Consider the following 20,185-nt stretch of genomic DNA (forward strand, 5'->3'; position numbering starts at 1 on the left):
AGCGCCAAAGAATTGACGCTTTTCAACTGTGGTGTTGGAGAAGACTCTTGAGAGTCCCTTGGACTGCAAGGAGATCCAACCAGTCCATCCTAAAGGAGGTCAGTCCTGGGTGTTACTTGGAAGGACTGATGTTGAAGCTGAAACTCCAATACTTTGGCCATCTCATGCGAAGAGCTGACTCATTGGAAAAGACCCTAATGCTGGGAAGGATTGGGGGCAGGAGGAGAAGGGGACGACAGAGGCTGTGATGGCTGGATGGCATCACCGACTCGATGGACATGGTTTTGGGTAGACTCTGGGAGTTGGTGATGGACAGGGAGGCCTGGCGTGCTGCGATTCATGGGGTCACAAAGAGTCGGACAGGACTGAGCGACTGAACTGAACCGAAAGACCTGCTAGCGAAGGCTTCGGACTGCGCAGGCGCCTACTCCTCCCGCCCGCCCCATCCCGGGCAGCTCGCCTCGCCCAGGTGTCCAGCCTGGCCCCGCCCCTCCGCTATCCGCCCCGCCCGGATATCCGGCGTGGCCCCGCCTCCTGGCCGTCGGCATCATGGCGCTATGCGAGGCTGTGGCGAGCGGGAGCCCTCTGGTCTGGCCTCGGGTTCTGCTTTTCGGAGACTCCATCACCCAGGTGACCGCCGCTCGGCCCCGCGTCCAGTCCGCAGGCCCCGGCTCGGCCTCTCCGCGCCCCCTGGGCCTGCGGCCCCGACCGAGAACCGCGACCCTGGTTTCTTGGCCGATCCCTGGCTCCCGTTTCCCCCGACTGTCCCGAGGTTGCGGGGCCGCCTCCCCCCGCAGCCCGCCGCCCCCAGGCCGTTCGCCTCCGAGCCCGGCAGCGCGGGCCCCTTCGTGACACCGCGCCGGTGGCTCGTTTCTCGGCGTGGGGAGTGACGGCCTCGGGGGGCGGCAGCGGCCTCGCAGTACTGGACCCGGGTCTTCTTGAGTCTTCGGGAGCCCGTTTGACGGAGGAGACCGTGTGCGGGCGCGTTCAGGGGCTCGTCCCGGCCGCGCCCTGGGGTCAAAGGGCCCGCGCTGGCTGCCCTTTCCTCTCCGCGTCATTTTTCATGGAAATCTCAACAAGCCCTGGCACGCTGTCTCCAGTCGTGTTGTCTTCCTGCTCAGTGACCCTTGTCCTTCTCCCTGAAAGGAACTTTTTTTTTAATTAATATTTTTTTTTGAAGGATAATTGCTTTATAGGATTTTGCTGTTTTCTGTCAAACCTCAACATGAATCAGCCATAGGTATACATATGTCCGCTCCCTGTTGAATCTCCTTCCCCATCCCACCCCTCTAGGTTGATACAGAACCCCTGTTTGAGTTTCCTGAGCCATACAGCGAATTCTGAAAAGGGACTTTTAAACTCGCTCACAGCAGGAGCAGGGCTCTGTATCGCAGAGCTTCCCTGGGCAGGTCGCCTGCACAGGCCCCAGGGTGGGGCTGAAGCACCTTCTGCAGTTTTGTATTGCCTGGGCTCCACGCAGAAACCCTGGAACCAGTTCACCTCTGTGCTTCCTCTGATGGAACAGGTTGATCCAGAAAGAGATACCTCCAGGTGTTAGCAACCAGGGTTCTTGGCCTTTTCCTAATCAGAGTTGGTGAGAGACCAGTCAAGGAATTCAAGCAAGGCTTGGTTGGAGCTCCTGGGGCCACATGGAAGGAGTGAAAACAAGTAACATGTTCCCTTGCTTGCTCCCCAAGGTGGGGCAAACTGCTTCCTTAGATGGGGTGAGGGTAGGTGTGAGTCTTGGGGTCCTGAGGGGGGTGGCTTAGGTGGTTTGCCCAGGCTCCGAGTGTGTTGAGTGCAGGGGGCACTGGGCAGTATCTTGCTTTTGCTCGTAACACCCCACTTTTGTTCCCAGCTCTTCAGAAGTGGCAATTGGGTTTTTGGTCTCTGTATCTTGTCCATAATTGGCCCCACCTTGGCATGGATGCAGCTAGTTTTAGCCCCTTAAGGTGTCTTTTTATTTTGTTGCTCCCCTCTCCAGAGGCATACACTGCAGCGAAGAGCCAGATCATCTTTTCACCCAGGATTATTTCATCAGAGGAAAAATAGATGTTCTTACTTCAGGGAAGGAGTGCGTTTTTAAAATTACCCTCTTGTGGCTTTTGTTTCTTATTTTTCTCACATTCAGACATGACTTCTTAAACCAGTTTTATTTTTAGGCTCCTGAGGACTTTCCAGATTCCACAAGGGAATGTATATCAAAAATACTCTGAGTTCTCTAATTTCCTTATTAATTCAACTATGGTGAGATAGTGTAATGTGGATTTCATTTCCTAACTAGACAGTTGATTTTATTTCTTGTATCTCTCTTAAGTATCTTTTCTAAATAACAGTGACACTAACACAGGTCTCAGTGAGATGCAGCCGGGGACTTCGCTGGTGGTCCAGAGGTTAGGGTCTGCACCTCCACCACAGGGGCAGTGCGAGTTCACTCCCTGGTCAGGGAACTAAGATCCTACATGCCTCATGCTGTGGCCAAAAAACAAATAATAAAATGCAGCTGACTGGCTCAAATCCTGTTGCCAGGGAAGACCCCTCACTTCTAGAGCGCTGCTGCAGTGCAGCTACGGTAATCCCTGAAATGACCTCGGAGCAAAGCGAATGGTGCAGGCCAAGAAGTCAGAGAACGCAGAGAGAACAGGAGGGGGGTTGCTGAACAGATTGTCCTGATGACATGGATAAGTGGTAATCGGTTTTTCTTTCTTCAGTTTTCTTTCCAGCAGGGTGGATGGGGAGCATCACTGGCTGACATGCTGGTCAGGTGAGAATAGTTTCTAGATTGATGCTTGAGTGCTTACTGATGGAGAAGAGAGGGAATGGTGGTGCCGAACAGTAAGTCCCTCCTCTGTTCCTCTTTTCCGCCTTTCCCAGTTGGTGTATGCAAAGGGGTGGGGGGGCGGGGGGTAGCACTCAGGTTCAGTTAAAACTTGGCCACCACATGAAACCAAACCCTCAAAGTTGTGACAAAATGTGTCAGGGGTTTGGATCCAAAACATATGGCTATTCACTATCTAAACAAGACAAGTTCTTTTTCACTTATGACCGAAATAATTAGCAAGGAAGTCAAATGAAATAATACAAAATATGTCCTGAAACTATAGTTGGATTCCTTTTTGGGTAGAGACTTTTTCCTCCCAAATTCACTTTATAAAATATAACAGAAAAGAAATATATATATAGCAGAAATAGTGGGGGTGGTGGGGGGAGAAATAATGATTTTGACATCCCATTTGCCAAAATTCATTTAAGCATATGCTAATGGAATTATTAAAAGGAAAACATGTCCCAGTTCAAGAGGTTAAGAAATATTTAGAAACATTTCCACATTAGAAACAGGAGACACCAGGATTTGTGATTGGGTTTCGGTAAGCCGATCAGCAGTTTTCTTTTCCTCCTTCAGAAGAAACAACAAGCTGGGTGTCTGCCGGCTTACATTACTTGATAGTTTTCTTCAGCAGTATAACTAACACACCAAGAAAATACATTTAACATAATTTCTGAATTTGAAGTGTTTTAAAATATCTTCATTTCTTCTTCATCTCCTAAACTAGAAATGAAAAGAATGACTTTCCAGCTTTTTCTATTTCCAAATGCTTTCTCTGTTTAAATTGACTTAATCTAAAAGCCCAAAAGTGTCGTTTCATTCCTGTTTTCTCTCCTGTAAGAAGGGTAGGAGGTTCTAATAGCTAACTTTATTGAGTGCTCACCAGGTGCCAAGAGAGGTTAAAACACTTCATGTTTATTGTCTCATTGAATCTTTACAGCTACCGGTAGCACAACTGGGGAGTCCCCCCATCCATTATAGCTGAGAAAACTAGGGTGGAGAGAGGTGGGTGAGGTTGCCCAACAGCAAGTGTCAGGTGGCCTGGCCTTGAGCCCAGGCTCCTCCCCTCTGCGGACGAGAGGGACCCTGCTCTCCTGTTGGAGGGTGAGTGAGCTACTGGGTGCTGCGCAGTCAAGTACCAGGCTCATAAGAAGTGCTCAGCAAACGCTAGCTTTTGTTTTTAGTAGTTCAGTACCTGTTTAATTGATCGATTAACCTTTCCTGATCAAATAGAAGATACTGAAAAGCAGAATATTCCAATTGTCTGAAACTCCAGAAATGTCTCACCAATAACTGTTTTCTGAATCGTTTTAGTACTAAAATCTGGTCAGAACTGTTTGTTTACAGGTGTGATTGCTAAGTGAGTGAGTGAAAGTCTCTCAGTCGTGTCTGACTTTTTGTGACCCCATGGACTGTATAGTCCTGGAATTCTCCAGGCCGGAATACTGGAGTGGGTAGCCTTTCCCTTCTCCAGGGGATCTTCTCAACCCAGGGATCAAACCCAGGTCTCCCACATTGCAGGCAGATTCTTTACAGCTGACCCACAAGGGAAGCCCAAGAATACTGGAAGGGTATCCCTATACTTTCTCCAGGGGATCTTCCCAACCCGGGAATCAAACCAGGGTTTTCTGCATTGCAGGCGGACTTCCCTCATGGCTCAGACGATAAAGCATCTGCCTACAATGCAGATGACCCGGATTCGATCCCTGAGTTGGGAAGATTCCCTGGAGAAGGAAATGGCAACCCAGTCCAATACTCTTGCCTGAAAAATCCCATGGACAGAGGAACCTGGTAGGCTACAGTCCATAGGGTCGCAAAGAGTTGGACGTGTCTGAGCGAATTCACTTTCACTTTTCTTTACCAAGTGAGCTATGAGGGAAGCTTGTGATTGCTAAAGACCATTTAATTAGAAGCTAGTTAATTTTTAGAACTGAGAGTAATTGTAGGGAATTCCCTGCTGCCTAGGACCCAGATTCAATCCCTGGTCAGGGAGCAAAGATCCCACAAAGCCACACAGCCAATAAATAAATAAAATTATGTGTATTTCTTAAAGGTGAAGTTGTAGACCATGTATGGATATGTCACATTTTAAAAGCATCTTGTGACAGAACAAAACTGAGCGGCTGTGGCTGACCCACAGGGAGGCCTGCGTGGGCTGAGATCTCCCTGACTGGGGCTCTGTCCACAGAGCCTGCCTCCCCGTCCCCTGGGCTCTCTGACCTCAACCAAGGCCACTAGAACCTGTCATGAACCAAAATGCCATGTGGAACAGAGACTAAAAGCTCGGCAGCAGTGGTTCCTCACGTGGGCACCCTGAGCCCACCTTCTCCCAACGGGCAGGTCCCTGGAGCAGCACACCCAGCATCAGAGGCACTGTCTGCTTCACGCTGCGGTCCCGTGCGCTCCCTCTGTGATGCTCCTTTCTGTCCCACCGACATCTGCCCTTTGGAAGGACACGTTCTGTCTTTAGCCATGTGAACACTTGGTGTGAATGTTTTTTGCAGACCTAAGCCTGGAATTGATTTGATTCAGTTAAAACACTGAATTAACTTACCTAACTAACTTACCTTACTAAGAATCACCTTACTGTAACTGCCCTTCTGTACTTCCTGGATGAGCATGCGTGTGCACTGTTGCACCGGACTCTGCGGCCCCATGGACTGTAGCCCACCAGGCTCCTCTGTCCATGGGATTCTCCAGGCAGGAATACTGGAGTGGGTTGCTGTTCCTTTCTCCAGAGGATCTTCCCAACCCAGGGATCCAATCCGAGTCTCCTGTAGCAGTCTGCCATGTGCCCCCTGCCTGCATGGAGAGCAATACACTTAAGAAATGGAGTCCCATAGGGAATCCCGAAATTTTAGCTTTAAGTAAAATCTTTGTATATTCAGTACAAAAGCATTTTAACAATTCTTAAATCTACTTAAATGCTTTTGATATTTATTGATAAATATTAATAGTTTGAATAATTCTTTTAGCCTCTGAACTTAAATTCCTATTGTTAGCCAAGAATTTATGTGAAAACCTTTCTTAATTTTCCAGTTTCTTTAGCCATTTGAATAACGTGGGCACTACTGATTGTGTGAGTCAATCCAGAGAAACTTGGATACTCTTCCCCTTTCAGACAGGAACTGTAACAGTTTCAACCCTGGGCCTCACTAGCAGTTTTTTCCTGGTTCCCAGCCTTATTATAATGATTTTTTTTTTTTTTTAATCTATAGTGGCTGGCATTTATTGAGCTCCTTATATAGATCTGGCCACTGTATTACTTTTAATCATCAGGTAACCTAGCAGATGAGGTAGTAGTGTTCATCTCTCAGTGGTGGGGAGACAAGCTCAGGGAAATTGAGCGGCCAAGGCCCTTGCTGGTCGAGGGCGGCGAGGTCCAGCCACTGGCTGCTGTGACCGCAGCCCTCACTGTGCTGCTGCCACACCACGCGGGCGGGGGCAGCTCTGCTTGTTTTTTAAGTGCGGCAGGGACTTAACCGCTGGATGATGTAAGACAGACTTAGCGGATTGTAGAGTGCTCCACTGTCAAGTGTTCTAAGTGGAGGCGTTAGAACGGCTAGTCAGTTTTTTGTAATCCGTATACGCTAAGAACACAAGACTCAGAAGTAAACGTTCCTGAATTTCTGTCGTCGCTCCGAAGACTCACAGATGCTGAGCTATCAGAGCAGAGGCCCTCCTCCTCTCTCGGGCCTTTGGTGCCCCAGCTTCTCTGCTTAGTTGCTTACATGTAAGAATTTGAACCACACAACAAAACTAACCACGTCAGTTTGCTAACCATAAACTGAACTCTGAGATTCACTGGGGAAAAAATTGTTTTAATGGGTAACTTAAAACATCTACAAACCTACCAAAGATCATAGCTACTCAGTGTTAGATCCATTTCCATGGTTTGTGTTTTCAGCATTCCATACAGTACTGTGAATCAAGTCATATAGTTTTAAAGAGGAATAAAATGCCTGTTAGAACTGGTTTAAACTGAAACACAACTAATCTACTGAATCAAAACATGGGGTGATAGTGATGGCAGTGTCGTTGACGACCTGAACGAATGCCCCCACTGTGGGTGTGCTGTAGACAGCGGGGGACACACGGGCAGTCTCTGCCTTCTGCTCCTTTAAAAGCAGCCCACCGACCAGGCATGGCACCAGCGAGTCTGCACAGCCCCTTCTTCTTCACAACCTCTGTCACGGAGGCCTGGGCAGATTTCCCTGGGTCTCGGAACCAGGAAGGAGTCCGACATGCCTTAGCCCGGCCCGGCCCCATCCACACGGTGAAGCCCGGGCAGTCAGCCGCCGGGCACTGCCTGCCTCCTCACAGACACACCCCCTCCCTTACCAAAGTCTGGCTGCAGGGGGCTGAAAACAGTTCTCTGCCCACAATTCACCTTTAACTTTTTTTTTTCATTTTAGAAAATGTGACGTCCTGAATCGTGGATTTTCAGGTTACAACACCAGATGGGCCAAAATTATCCTCCCCAGACTCGTCAGGAAGGGGAGCGGGCTGGACAGCCCAGTGGCTGTCACGATTTTCTTTGGCGCCAATGACAGTGCGCTCAAAGGTACAGGCACTTGTGTTTCCCTAGGCCATCTGTCACTGTTTTCTGTTAAAGCCAACTTAAGTTTCTACACTCTTTTCAAATGTTTTCGTTATCTCCCAGGAGGTAGTTTTGCCAAACTTACAATAGGTTCCCCGTTTACTTCCACTCATTTCTTCTGTCTTTAATGTCAGTCAGTTTTACTCCCGACCTCGCAGAGGCCTGGGTCCTCGGCAGACCTGCAGCTTCTGGAGTTTAATGGTTTTGGAGTCCATCTGTGCTGCGCTCGGTTCCTGAGTGCTCGCTTTAGCTGATGCAGTTGGCAGGAGAGAGCCAGCTGTACACGTCGCGGTGCGACTCACACTGACGGAGAAAGTACCGCTCTGGGCAGCAGCACCCTGACCAGGCTTGAGTCCCAGGCCACGGGAAACAGGTCCGAACAGGAGACGTGTCTCCGTATTTTTGGAAGAACTGTTTCCGTGACTGGAGGCACAGCTGGCGAGCGCGAGCCCGTTTTCCTTCCCTGCTCGTGAAAGGAGGGCCCTCTGATCGGAGTAACTGAGAGGAGCAGCGGCTTCCAGAGGCTTCTCCGGTGCCCCTCCCCTCTCCGCAGCGCAGGTGGGGCCCTCAGGTGAGGCTGAGAGCAGGGAGGAGGCAGCTCCCAACTGTGACAAAGGCGTCTTGTGCCTGTGAGGTTATAAACAAGTGTTGGTAGAGACTAGAAGTGCTCTCCATGAGACAGAAATTTCCCAAAGAAGCAATTTCTTTCAATTCAGGACAAGGAAAAACAAGTATGAAAACAATGGAGGAAATTGCCAAGGGAAAAAATATAGATTTATGAAATAGCCTATGTCAAAAAAAAGAAAATGACACTTTAAGGAAAGTTTTGCAAAAACATGACAACAGAAGGTTAATGTTTTTAATGTAGAAATCAATCAGAAAAATACTCACTACAATTTTAAAAAATGGGCAGAGGCAGAACAGATGGATCACAGCAGGAGAACTGTAATAGCCAGTACATGTTCAGAAATGTGTAACGCCTTCCGTCACGCACAAAGGGAAAACTGAATATTGACTCTCACATCAGTGCGTTTAAGCAGCATTACTACAGCTGCCAAGTGTGGAGAACAGGTGCTCTTACAGGACTGGAGGAGGGGCGGGGACAGGGAGGACTTGAAATCTTTCCGGAAAGCTGCCATCCAGACCCCCCTCATCTAGAAACCTGGCCAGCCAGGTCCATGTGCAGAGACGTCTCTGCTGTGTTATTTACAACAAAACGTTGGTGTGCTACACAGTAAGGAAGCAGAAGCGTTCACTGTGGTCACCCTACAACCAGGCACCAGGTTTCTGAGGACTCCTTGTGAACACAGACACGCTTATAATGTATGTTTAAAAAAACACAGTATGGTCATTTATCTTTAGTGTGATGCCTGTTCTTTTGTGAAGTATACATTTCAGCTTGGCAAGGACTGGAAAGAAGTACAGCCAAGTGCCAGCAGTGGTTCTCTGGGTAGTAGGATCATGAGTGCTTTGACTTTCCTCCTGAATTACACTTTTGTGGGGTTTACAAAAAGCCTGCAGCGAGCCTGTGTGAGCCTGTCTAGAAGGAAACCTTTGCAGTGATGACAGCTGTGCTTAGCTTATTACTGAGAGCTTCCTTCCCGGCAGGCACCTTGCTCTCAGTGCCTGGCACACTTGGCTGATGTAATTTCACAGCAAGACCCTGCTGTCACCCCCATTTACCAGCAGGAAACCAGCAGGAGGGGCAGAAAGGTGGATCATTTGTCCAAGGGCACAAGGCCAGCCAGTGACAAAGCCAGGCTAGAACCTGGGCAGGCTCCCTCCACAGCTCGGGCCTCCTTTACAAATCCAGCCTTTTGGGTTCATGACCACAGGACAGAAAAGCAGGAGAGGCAAGCGCACTTAAAAGGCTCCAAGCCGTTTTATGAAGTCCATTTTATGAAGAACCCTGTGCTGGAACTCTCCCCACTTCCCCGCCCTCGGTGCCACACATTTCCCCGGCAACGTCAGGATTGGGGCCCACCTATGAACATGCATCAGCCTGACCTGTCACCCCTTAAAAAAGCTTTGGGGCTGAAGTGTCTGCCTCCCTCCCGAACAGATGAGAACCCCAAGCAGCACGTGCCCCTGGAGGAGTTTGTGGCCAACCTGAGGAGCATGGTGCGGTACCTGCGGTCCGTGGACGTGCCCGAGGGCAGGCTCATCCTCATCACACCGCCCCCGCTCTGCGAGGCTGCGTGGGCGCAGGAGTGCCTCCAGCAAGGTGAGTGTGGGCTCCCGGACGCAGGGCTGCGTCCTCAGGGGTCAACTCCCTGTCTCCACTTTCCGTCAACAGAGGTCACAGAAGAGCTCCCATCGTGTCTCCTGTTGACAGAAAGCGTGTAGGGGCCAGCCCTTTGCAGAGAACTGACTGAGCACTGTGGTCCCTTGCGGCTGTCACCGCTTCTGGTTCAAAGTCAGATGGGTGGCTGTTCCCCCGTCCGGCACCGGCCTCTCATTGCATACGCCAGTTGAGGCATCCGGACCCTGCAGTCTTCCCCACCACACCCTGCCCGCGCCGGTCCCCAGCCCGACTCCATCCACCTCCGGCCAGGGCTCTAGCCAGCCACTCAGCTCCCCCGGCCCCTATCTGTCCAGTGTCCCCTAAACGCCCTTCATGGTTCCATTGGCCTTGGTCCCATGCTGGGGAGCAGGACACGCGTGACCTGCGAGGCCCGTCCTGTGTCCCGAGCCCCATGGCAGGCCAGTTCGGGTCCGTCAGCAGGTACCCATTCACCTGTGCTGAGAAGCCCTCCAGGTAGTAGGGCTTGCACAGAGGCCAGCACCTGGGTCTGTTGGTTGCACCTGGATTTTCTTTTTTCAATAGGCTGCAAGTTAAACCGCCTGAACTCGGTTGTTGGTGAATATGCCAGGGCCTGTTTACAGGTAGCCCAGGACTGCGGGGCTGACGCACTCGACCTGTGGACCCTGATGCAGAAGGACGGTCAGGTACAGTGGTGTGCACGGTCCTGGGGGGACCCGGTGCAGAGGGTTGGATGGGTGGTCCTCTCCCCTGCTGAGACGGAGTGGACGCGGGGCGGGGGACCTGGAGAGGCTCCGGGAGAGCCTGCAGTCGCAGCGCCCCTGGCTTGGCCATGTTCTCTCCCTGCATGCAGCAGCTGGCATCATGCTCTGGGAAGCCCTCTGACAGGAGTTGGCACACAGTGAAACAGATGAGCAGTAAATGGTCGATGGCGTGGGAAAGTACTGCTGCTAGAGAAAGGGGCTGGCGGCTCTCAGCGTGTCACGTCCGAAAAAACTTCCCAGGGGTCTAGAGCTGGGAAGGTCTTCCTTGGCGGTCACCTGCTCGGACGTCAGCAGAGCAGAGGAAACTAAGGCCCAGGAGCGGTGTAGCCTGCGAGTCCTGAGCCAGCTCCCGATTCTGCTGGGCGGGGCGAGGCGGGGCGAGGCGGGGCTCGGCTCGAGCAGAGGAGAAAGGGCTCCCACGGTCAGTGGTGTTGAGACCGGGGGCCGCGGGGGTCTGGACTCTTGGCTGGACGGTACAAATTCTTTTTACCTAATCGTGCACCTGTCAATGTAATACCCAGACTAAGAGTCAGGACAGCTCAGGACCCAGTGTGTCAAGCTGTTTCTCACGCGTTTCACTTTGTTGATCACAGTCGAGTGCTGTATTCACTCACTGATTCTCTTCTTCCATCTGCCGAGCCGGAAGGACGCATCAGCTCAGGTGCTTTCTGATGCTGTGAGCGTGGGGCGCTCCGTGTGTCCTCCACAGACGGTCAGGGCCTCCGCAGAGGACAGGGGGCGTGGGACGAGCTAGGGCAGCTCCAGAGGGCCACCGGGCAGGCTGGGGACCCGCCGGCAGACCAGCACACGCCTTTAACTGGGTTCTCTCCCCCTCACAGGACTTTTCCTCCTATCTGTCAGACGGACTACATTTATCACCAAAAGGAAACGAGTTTGTATTCTCCCATCTCTGGCCTTTGATAGAGAAGAAAGTCTCCTCCCTGCCTTTTCTGCTCCCCTACTGGCGAGACATAGCAGAAGCAAGACCAGAACTGAGTCTCCTGGGAGATGGGGACCACTAGTCACTGAGAACCAGGTCCTGCTGTCTCTCTACAGAACCTGAAGTCACTGGTGCACAAAGACCCCAAGATAAGTGGTCGAAGAATTTTTTTTAAAACGTTTTAAGTCTTTTGCTTATGACTCTGGAACAAAAAGTACTGTCTGCCCCCAAAATGAATAAAATCATTAGAATTTTCTTAGGACAGCTTTGTACCTAGGTACATCATGTTTTGATAATAAATATTTATTGATTGATGCAGGTGTCATCTGTGCCCCAACTACAAAATATGCCCAGAGCAGCTTGTTAATAAGTGTAAAAAAAAGGTATAGACAGTTTTGTTTCTTAAAAAGTCACAATTTTATAAAAAATGGTTTTCTTACATTCACTCATACGTACACCCACACACCCCACTCACCTTCTATCCAACTGCAGAAGTGTAACTACAATGTGAGAATATCATGACTAGAGACAGCAAATACCATAAGGTACAGGTTCAAGTATTAGTGTAACAGGTATCTGCGTAACAAATGTCCTTAGAAAAAAAGATATGATTTGTCACAGGTTTGGATGATTGCCCTCAAAGCTTAAGTTATCTCAGTTAAAATGTGTTGGCTGGTGAGCACAATTCAGAACTTAGCAGGGGAAAAAAGCTTTTAAAGCAGATCAGAATTCAACCTGATGGTTTTTATCCTTCACATAGTAAACACAGACGTTACTGAAGCACTAGATCAAGAATGAACACAGGTGAATACCAAGGGTTCTTAGAAGTCAGTTGTGTGGGGAGAAAGCCCCAGGCCAGCACATCACACCCTGTTCCTTTGGCAAGAACCATCTCACACAGCCTCTTGGCCACTAGTGTTTGAGCAGAGGCGACCATACCCTTAATCTGAAGTAGTTCAGGTTTTCTAAATGGCAAATGTTTTAAGAGCATGGTAAGAGTGCTGACACGTGAAGATACTTACAAAACACAGAAAAACTGCCCAGCTCACTAGGCTCCAAAAACTGTTGGCAGGATTTTGTAGATTCATTTGGCTATAATTTGTAACCTTCACTATAAGCTGCTGCTAAGTCGCTTCAGTCGTGTCCGACTCTGTGCGACCCCATAGATGGCAGCCCACCAGGCTCCCCCATCCCTGGGATTCATTGTTTTAATTCTAGAAATTAGAAATTCTAACAATTTAGAATTAAGAAACATTAACCTATTTCTTAGTGTAATTCCCTTCTTCTGTTACAAGTTCTAGGTATTACCTAGAACCACCTAGAAACAGAACCCACATTTTGGAGATAATGTATAACTTGTTGCTTTTATCTCCCTTTGTCTTGAAGGCAAAAAGTAAATCTGTGTCTGGTTACCCTCACACAAAACCACTACATGCCTATGTTCACTAGGTCATTACAGTGTATTTAAAAAAGAATCTGATCATCTCCCTAATCAGTGCTGTTCTCAATGTAAAAAGTTAATTTACAAAAACGTAAATATTCATAACCTAATCCAGCCATAGTTTCTGCTTTTGCACCACAGGTTGAAGGATACTTTAAAGATCAAAAAAACTGAAACCTGAAAGCCTCAAAATAAGCCAGATTCACCTTACCTCTTCAAAGGAAAAGGGCCTGACCACACCAGTATTATGTATGCAAAGGAAGTCCAAACACATGACCAGCATCTGCTGTGAAGTCACTTCCTTATTTCTCCCAAATCTTCACCAAAAATATGCAGTGATTTGGGGTCAAATCCCTAAAAAATACTCTGTCCAGGAAGTCAGAGAGCCCGGTACGCGGCTGGGGACTAGCACTCGGTCTCCTTGCTGTCCACGCGGTTCTGACGCTGCAGCTTGAAGGACGAGGCCTTTTCACTTCTGGTGACTGGATGGTCTGTAAGGTCCTCGAATGACTTGGCAGCTGCACTGCTATTTGGGAAGGGATCCTTCTCAAAGCCATCCTCATCAGCATGTGAGTCCGTGCTCGGGTCCTCCTGGATGGTGTCCATCCGCTGGTGGTCCAGCTTCGGGGCCAGGGGCGCAGAGGGTGCGGGGGGCATCACGGGGGTGGTCTGCAGGCGACCAGGGGTCTGGGGCGCAGGAAAGGGCTTGATGATGCGCACCGAGGCCGAGTCCATGCTGCTCAGCATCTCGACGTTCTGGAGAGACATGGAGCAGGGGGTGAGCCCCACCAGACGGCCGCACCCATCAGCACCCTGATCCCCACCCACCTGAGGAAAGCACCCTCAGAAGCAATTAAACAGCTTCCAAGTGTCCTGACAACCCGTATGTGAAGACCCAAGAGAGTCAGAAGAACCCTTGTCAAGATCCTAAGACAGGAAAAGCTCTCCAAACGTGAAAATGAAGTCAGCGCCGAACAGCCAACTACTCAGGGCAGCAGGGAGGGGCAGAGTGGGGCTCCTCTGTAGTGTCAGTCTCCATCCAAGCGACTGACTAAAAGATCACCGTCGAGAGGTTCCCTTTCACATCCTGCCTGCCAGAAGACGGCCCTCCAGCCGAAGAAGGCGCAGCTGGGGGAGGCCAGTGAAGGTGTCTGCTCAGCAGGCCTCCAAACACAACCGAAAATGCTTTTTTGTGAGATACTTACACTGGGGTGGAACAGAGACAGAGACTCAAACTGCTTATCCAGTTTCTTATCCTAGAAAGACAAGAAGAGCGGGGTCATTCTTACAACCTGCTCAGTAGAGGCTCCGTCCTCCTAAGCCCCTCCTAATAGTAACTAGTGAAGAGCTAGCTTAGAACTTGAGCTGTAGGAAGAGGGAGCAGGTCCAGCAGATGAGAATGTGAGTTCTACTCAAGCTTGAGGGGTTCTGCCACAAGTGTTTCTCTTACACTTGAAGAAGTATGTTTTTTGGCATTAACTGCAGAAAGAGGCAAGGTTTAAGTGCTGTTTTTCTGAGACACTTGCTCCACACCCTGGGCAGGAACAACCAGGGCACCTCCATGCAGGCTCAGCACTCAGAGACAAGGCTGACCCTAAGGGCAGCCCTAGGAGGTGGAGGGGCACTGCCTGTGGCCTCACTTGGCACTGACCTCAAAGTGCCCCAGACCCCCCAGCCTCAGTACTCTTCTCAGCGTGTCCTGAGTTTCTGTGGCCCAAACTCTGAGAGGACCTAGGCCTCAAGTCCCGAACTGGCCCTCAAGTCATACTCTGAAAGGCTGGACACACAGTCCCCCCTCCACCCTGCTCCCTGTCTGGGGCTGACTAGTGACAGGTGACCACAAGCGAGGCAGGAGGCCGAGCCCCGGCCTGACTGCCCTGACCGTCTTCTGTGCTTGGAAACCAGCCACTGCCCGCCCTCCTGTCGGCAGCTCTGCTCAGAAATCAAAGGTCAGGCCTCCATAGTGGATGGCAGTGTTGCTGTGTGTCAGAGCTTCAGCTCTTTTAACAGAGCAGGGCTTGAGCAGAGGTTTCCTCAGGCCCACCAGGCTCATCAACCGGAGGAAGAACCATCACGAGACAGCGCGCGAGGGAAGGAGGCCAGGGCCACGGAGACCCGAGAGTTCCCTGCACCGCACCCTCCCATGTGCTCACGGGAGGCACCCTGTCAGGGCTTTCAGAGCAAAGGCCTGAAAGCCTGGGTCTGAGTGCCTCGTCTCTGCACAGCAGACAGATCTTCACTTTCCCACAGAAGCAAAGAGATTGGATTTATAAGAAAACTTATAAAGTACTGGAGCTTCTCAGAGTGCAACCAAGCTTGTTAGCTGTTACTCGTCTTGAACAATCAAAATGACTGCTCGGTGTCCTCACAGGGAAGGATTCGAACACCCCAAACGGTGCTGCCGGGACCCTGGACGAGACGGGGCAGCGTCTCTGGACGGCTGCTGGCTGCCATCTGCGCTGTGACAACAGCCTGAAAACGTTCATGCCGCAGCTTCACTCAGAAGTCCTAGACAAGTCCAGCTAAACAGTCTCTGGTGCTTAGCAAGTATGAAATTCCTCAGAAATTACACACGAGAACAAAACAGCCACACACAAAAAATACCATTTTTTAGAATTTAGTCTTTTAACAAGATACACTTTCCTGGGGGTAACACCAAAAATGTCATTAGAAACAGGTCAGAGTTTTCTGAGAATAAATTTTATCTTTTCAAAACAGCCCTATGGTTGGAGGTGCTCAAGTTTAACAAAATGTTTCAATTACTTAAAAACTGGTGACTCACCACACAATGGACCAGAATGCTGAAAGGAATCCAGAATATCAAGGAGAAAACCAGGACGGAACCGACGATGTTGTCTGCTAGAAACTTCCCTGTGAACAGTTCCAAACAATGAATGTCCTGAGCAAGGACTCAGAAGTCGAAAAGCAGCCTTCTTAGAGTATCATCAGGTGTCGGGGCACAGACTGCCGGCGGGGTACCGCGACGTGGCTGGCATTGACAGGCCGGAACCATGCCACCCACGCGAGACCCGAGCACCTACCCACTCACGGGCACTCTCCCCAGAAAGGCCCAACGCACTTGTGGAGGACACATCACATCACAGGGCGGCCCACCGGTCCCCAGAGGGACGCCGCAGGGGGCTCCTGCTGGAGGAGGCTCCTACTAGGAACGATGCTCGCCAAGACAGCGCTGCTGCTGTCTGGGCACTGTGGTGGTTTCTGGGATGAAACTCAAGTATGCACCCTAGAGGACACAGCGTGCATCCTCACTTCTGGAAAATCTGAGGCCCACTTGTAAATGAATGATTCTCACACCACGCAGGAGTCTGGCAGTCTACAGCTTGCAGTCTACCATCTGATGCATGCTTATGCTGTCAAGAGTTCATTTCCAGTAAAGCAGTCTGTACTTTCTCTTCCCTTGTCTGAAAATCTGTGTGTCCATGCTATACAGGTGCAGACCTGTAAGGCCATTTTTTTTTTTAGCCAACAAAGTCATTTCAGAACGTAAGTGGTGACTATTTCCATCCTCTGTTGAAAGACTGTTAGTCGCTCAGTTGCGTCTGACTCTTTGTGACCCCAGGGACTGTAGCCCGCCAGACTGCCCTATCCATGGGATGCTCCAGGCAAGAATACTGGAGTGGGTTGCCATTTCCTTCTCCAGGGGATCTTCCCAACCCAGGGATCGAACCTGGGTCTCCTGCATCGCAGGAGGATTCTTTACCCCCTAAGCCACCAGGGAAGCCCATTGCAGGATTCGGGCATATCAGTCTGAAACCACACTTTCTAACATTGTCAGGGAAGTCAGCTCAGTTCTAAGCAGCCTCCCACCCAGGGAAACCACGTACCGAAAGTATTGATGCTCAGCTTGTCAATGAACTCCCAGAAACGCTCGATGACATCCTGCACTCGCTTTTCACATTTGCCCTGAAAACAAAAAATGTCAGGTGTTATTTCAAGGGCCATGCATTTAGAAGGAACGTGGCTTCCTTCATGTTAAAACACATAACTAACGTGAAAAGGGATCCACTGAAACCAAACAGCCCAAGAGACCCACCTGTGACACACTGAAATGGGAACCTAAAGTCCATTTTTATAAGTGAATTTAGAGTCACAAGACACACACACACACACACACACACAACCGGACAGCCTGCAGAAGCCTCCCAAGCCCCTAGCAACCCTCTTCTGTGAGTGTGCCGGCATAGTCGTGTTTCTGTGAGGAGCACGAGGATCTGACGAAGGCCGCCGACACATCATTCCTACCTACTCTGTACCCATTTCAAGGTCAGAGCCCACAGTTCTGCAGCATGAGTTTTACAATTAGCCTAGAAAACCAAGTAAGTGGGAAGTGAAGTCGTGTCCAACTCTTTGCAACCCCATGCACTATAGCCTACCAGGCTCCTCTGTCCATGGGATTTTCCAGGCAAGAGTATGTAAGTGGGACTCACTGCCTGCAAGCAGCCAGCTTTAGCATGAAGCCCCCAGGGCCTGTGCGGTCTCCTGGAACACCCACGGAACCTGCCTGGACTCTCACATGAGGACAGTGGTCAGACGTGGCACCGTCTGTGTTCTGATTTCCTTCCATTTGCAAAGCCAAGCATTTACAAACAAAAACTTCACATGAATAAACACTGTACATAAATACTCACATTCGTATCACAGAAGCCTACTGTACAGGGCTTGCCCTTCCTCAAAAACAAGTTCTTCTGTTCGGCGTTGACGTAAGGCACACAGCGGCCCATGGGGTCCCTGCAGCACACCTTGCACGAGTTGTCGGTTTCTGAAACAGAGCAGAGCCTCACATACACACGGTCCTCTGCTGCCCTGACCCTGCTGGGCCCCCAAGGGCGGGGTCGGGCTGGCAGGCAAGGGCCACCTCCGCCCCTCCTGCCTTGGACACGCACTCACCATTACACGCACAGGACTCCAGCCTCTGCTCGCGCTCGCAGAAGGGCACGCACTTGCCGTCCTTACACTTGCCGAGATCCAGGCACACGGTGTCATCGGCAGCGTTTCCGGGAGGCGGGCACTCGCTGCTGTTACCTGCAGTGCGGGGCACACGGTCACCGTGAGTCACCCGGACCTGCTCCATCGGGAGCTGGGGAGCACCGTGCCGAGCACTACGCTGCCCAGTGTCCGCTCAGCCCTGCGGCCTTGCCTCCATCAGGACCTACTCGTTCCAGGTATCCTGCTTTTTTACCTCTTCATAGTGAAACAAAACGTGCTTATGAAAGAATGTGTATGTAAAACAGATCCTACTGCTGCCACTAACAAAAGATGCCTGTGAGCCCTGACTTGACTGCACCCTCCCCCAGCGGGCCTCCTGCCCACAGCCCTCCCTGGCCCACATGCCCACCCTTCTTCACCTCCTTCCATTCCTCTCACCTCAGAACCTTAACGCATGCTGCTCAGCCCCCAGAGGATTCTTGTCTCCCTCTTTCAGGAGGCCAGGCTGGCCTTCCTCACCCTTTACATTTTCTCTCAAGTATCTCCTCCCCCAGATGACCTGAGAACCACACCTCCACTGGAGGCCCCTCACCCCATCAGGCCCCATCACTGCACGCCTCTCCCCACCTACAGCACCTCTTGCAATGTGCATCCATCTGATTATCTGTGAGGCCCCATCACTGCACGCTGCCTATCCCCCCACAGCACCTCTTCCAGTGTGCATCTATCTGATTATCTGTGGTTCTTTTCTGTTTCTGACCACCAGACTGGTAAGCTCTATGAGATCAAAAACCAAATCTATTAATGAATCAATGTATGTCCAGTCCTGTCACACTGTAGGTAAACCACAGATATTTCTTGAAAGAATCAATGATTCTTAAGGACAAAGAAAAGCCACCCAAAAATGTTAAATTCAGGAGAATAGGTGAAACAAGTGACTCATTCTGGAAAATGAGAAACACAAGCAGTTAAAAGTCCACACTAAAAGAGAAGACAAAAACGACTGTATGAAGACACCATAGGCCTGGCCTTTCAAGTGAGGAATGAAAGTTAAAGTCATTCAGTCGTGTCCAACTCTTTGCGACCCCATGGGCTATACAGTCTATGGAATTCTCCAGGCCAGAGTACTGGAGTCGGTAGCCTTTCTTCCCTTCTCCAGGGGATCTTCCCAACCCAGGGATCGAACCCAGGTCTCCCACATTGCAGGCAGATTCTTTACCAGCTGAGCCACCAGGGAAAGCCCCCAAGTGAATCAAAAGAATTCAGACTTAAAGGTCTGTGAACTTAAAGGACTCTGCCCTTTTCCCCACAGAAGCAGACTTTCATTAACTACCTAACACAGATGACACACTTAGGCTGTTAACCTTTGCCTCTGATTTTATAAAAATGTGTCACGTGTGCTGGGCATTCAGAGTGTCAACAAGACTGTCTTACAGACAACTCACCCCCACTGAAAGCAAGCTCTGGAAAAAGGACAGCAAGTTCAGTGCAGGTTTATACTCTGAACTGTCACCACATTTATGTCATGCTGCTCTCAGCAGATCCAAAAAAAAAAAAAGCTTTTGTTGAACATCTGCTCTTAAAAGATTAAAATCAGAGCATGAAGATGCACAGGAAAATAATTAAGAACACAGCATCACCTATTCAGCACAGTCCTCTGCGTGGAGCAGGCACCAGGGTCCCCCAGGGGATGCTGTGACAGAGCACTGGGCTCTGTCCACAGAGTGGCTGGTGCAGGAGGCCCAGGGAGGGGCCGGAGCATTTCTAACAGGAGCCCAGGTGATGCTGCTGCTACTTCATATAAATACCACGGGAACAAAAGTCTCTTTGATAAGGAAATCTTTTCTCAAACTGTTTTACACGTATTTAAAAAGAAAGCACCTTCCTGAAACTGTTTGGTTATTACAGTAAAGACTAACACTGAGCACAGCCAGAAAATGTTTTTTAAAGGTTGACTGAGATATCCAGGCTCCTGATATGTGACAAACTAATGTGATATTGACAGATGGCAGAATGTTTGAATCATGAGTAACATAAAATGCACATTTAAAAGCTGAAGGAAGAATCGAAGTGAGATAAAACTTCACATCCACTAGGATGGCTGTGATCAGAAACACGGGGGAATTCCCTGGCAGCCCAATGGTCAAGACCGTGCTTTCCACTGCAGGGGGCACGGGTTTGATCCCTGGTCGGGAAACTAAGAACTTGCATGCAGTGCAGAGTGGCCAAAAAAATAAGACAAATAATAACAAGCACTGGTGAGGATTTGTAGAAATTGGAACCTTCACACATGCTGGTGGGAATGTAAAATGGTGCAGTCACTTTGGAAAAATATCTGGTAGTTCTTCAAAGGATTAAACAGATGTGCCACAGGACCCAGCAATTCTACAACTGGATACACAC

The 20,185-nt window shown here is 50.1% G+C and overlaps 2 protein-coding genes across 11 annotated transcripts in view; one reads left to right on the top strand and one right to left on the bottom strand.

Annotated features, from left to right (window-relative positions):
• Window positions 1-534: 534 nt before the first annotated feature.
• IAH1 (isoamyl acetate hydrolyzing esterase 1 (putative)) lies at window positions 535-11,708 on the top strand. 6 transcript variants are annotated; one of them, XM_086325545.1, is made up of 7 exons: window positions 535-630; window positions 1,985-2,074; window positions 2,712-2,764; window positions 7,243-7,391; window positions 9,490-9,651; window positions 10,255-10,376; window positions 11,294-11,708. In XM_086325545.1, exons 1-7 carry the CDS (start codon window positions 550-552, stop codon window positions 11,474-11,476), a joined length of 840 nt encoding a protein of 279 aa, XP_086181671.1. In that variant the 5' UTR covers window positions 535-549; the 3' UTR covers window positions 11,477-11,708. The 6 variants fall into 6 exon arrangements, with proteins under 6 accessions (XP_086181671.1, XP_086181677.1, XP_086181675.1 ...); XM_086325551.1 differs by lacking the exon at window positions 7,243-7,391; XM_086325549.1 differs by lacking the exon at window positions 1,985-2,074 and having other exon boundaries at window positions 2,712-2,835.
• Window positions 11,709-11,787: 79 nt separating this feature from the next.
• ADAM17 (ADAM metallopeptidase domain 17) overlaps window positions 11,788-20,185 on the bottom strand; it is a 44,207-nt gene continuing 35,809 nt past the window's right edge. For all 5 annotated transcript variants that reach the window (XM_086325536.1, XM_086325537.1, XM_086325539.1 and 2 more), the window contains 6 exons: window positions 17,744-17,878; window positions 17,485-17,615; window positions 16,681-16,759; window positions 15,618-15,706; window positions 14,041-14,091; window positions 11,788-13,591 (listed from right to left, as the gene is read on the bottom strand). In XM_086325536.1, the coding sequence (XP_086181662.1) occupies window positions 13,241-13,591; window positions 14,041-14,091; window positions 15,618-15,706; window positions 16,681-16,759; window positions 17,485-17,615; window positions 17,744-17,878 (836 nt within the window). In that variant the 3' untranslated portion in view covers window positions 11,788-13,240. The remainder of the gene's footprint in view (window positions 13,592-14,040; window positions 14,092-15,617; window positions 15,707-16,680; window positions 16,760-17,484; window positions 17,616-17,743; window positions 17,879-20,185) is intronic.

The sequence above is a fragment of the Bos grunniens genome, chromosome 11 (genome assembly GCF_055505025.1).
Source record: "Bos grunniens cultivar Pamir isolate PY7600 chromosome 11, Bosgru_T2T1.0, whole genome shotgun sequence".
NCBI classification, from domain to species: Eukaryota; Metazoa; Chordata; class Mammalia; order Artiodactyla; family Bovidae; genus Bos; species Bos grunniens.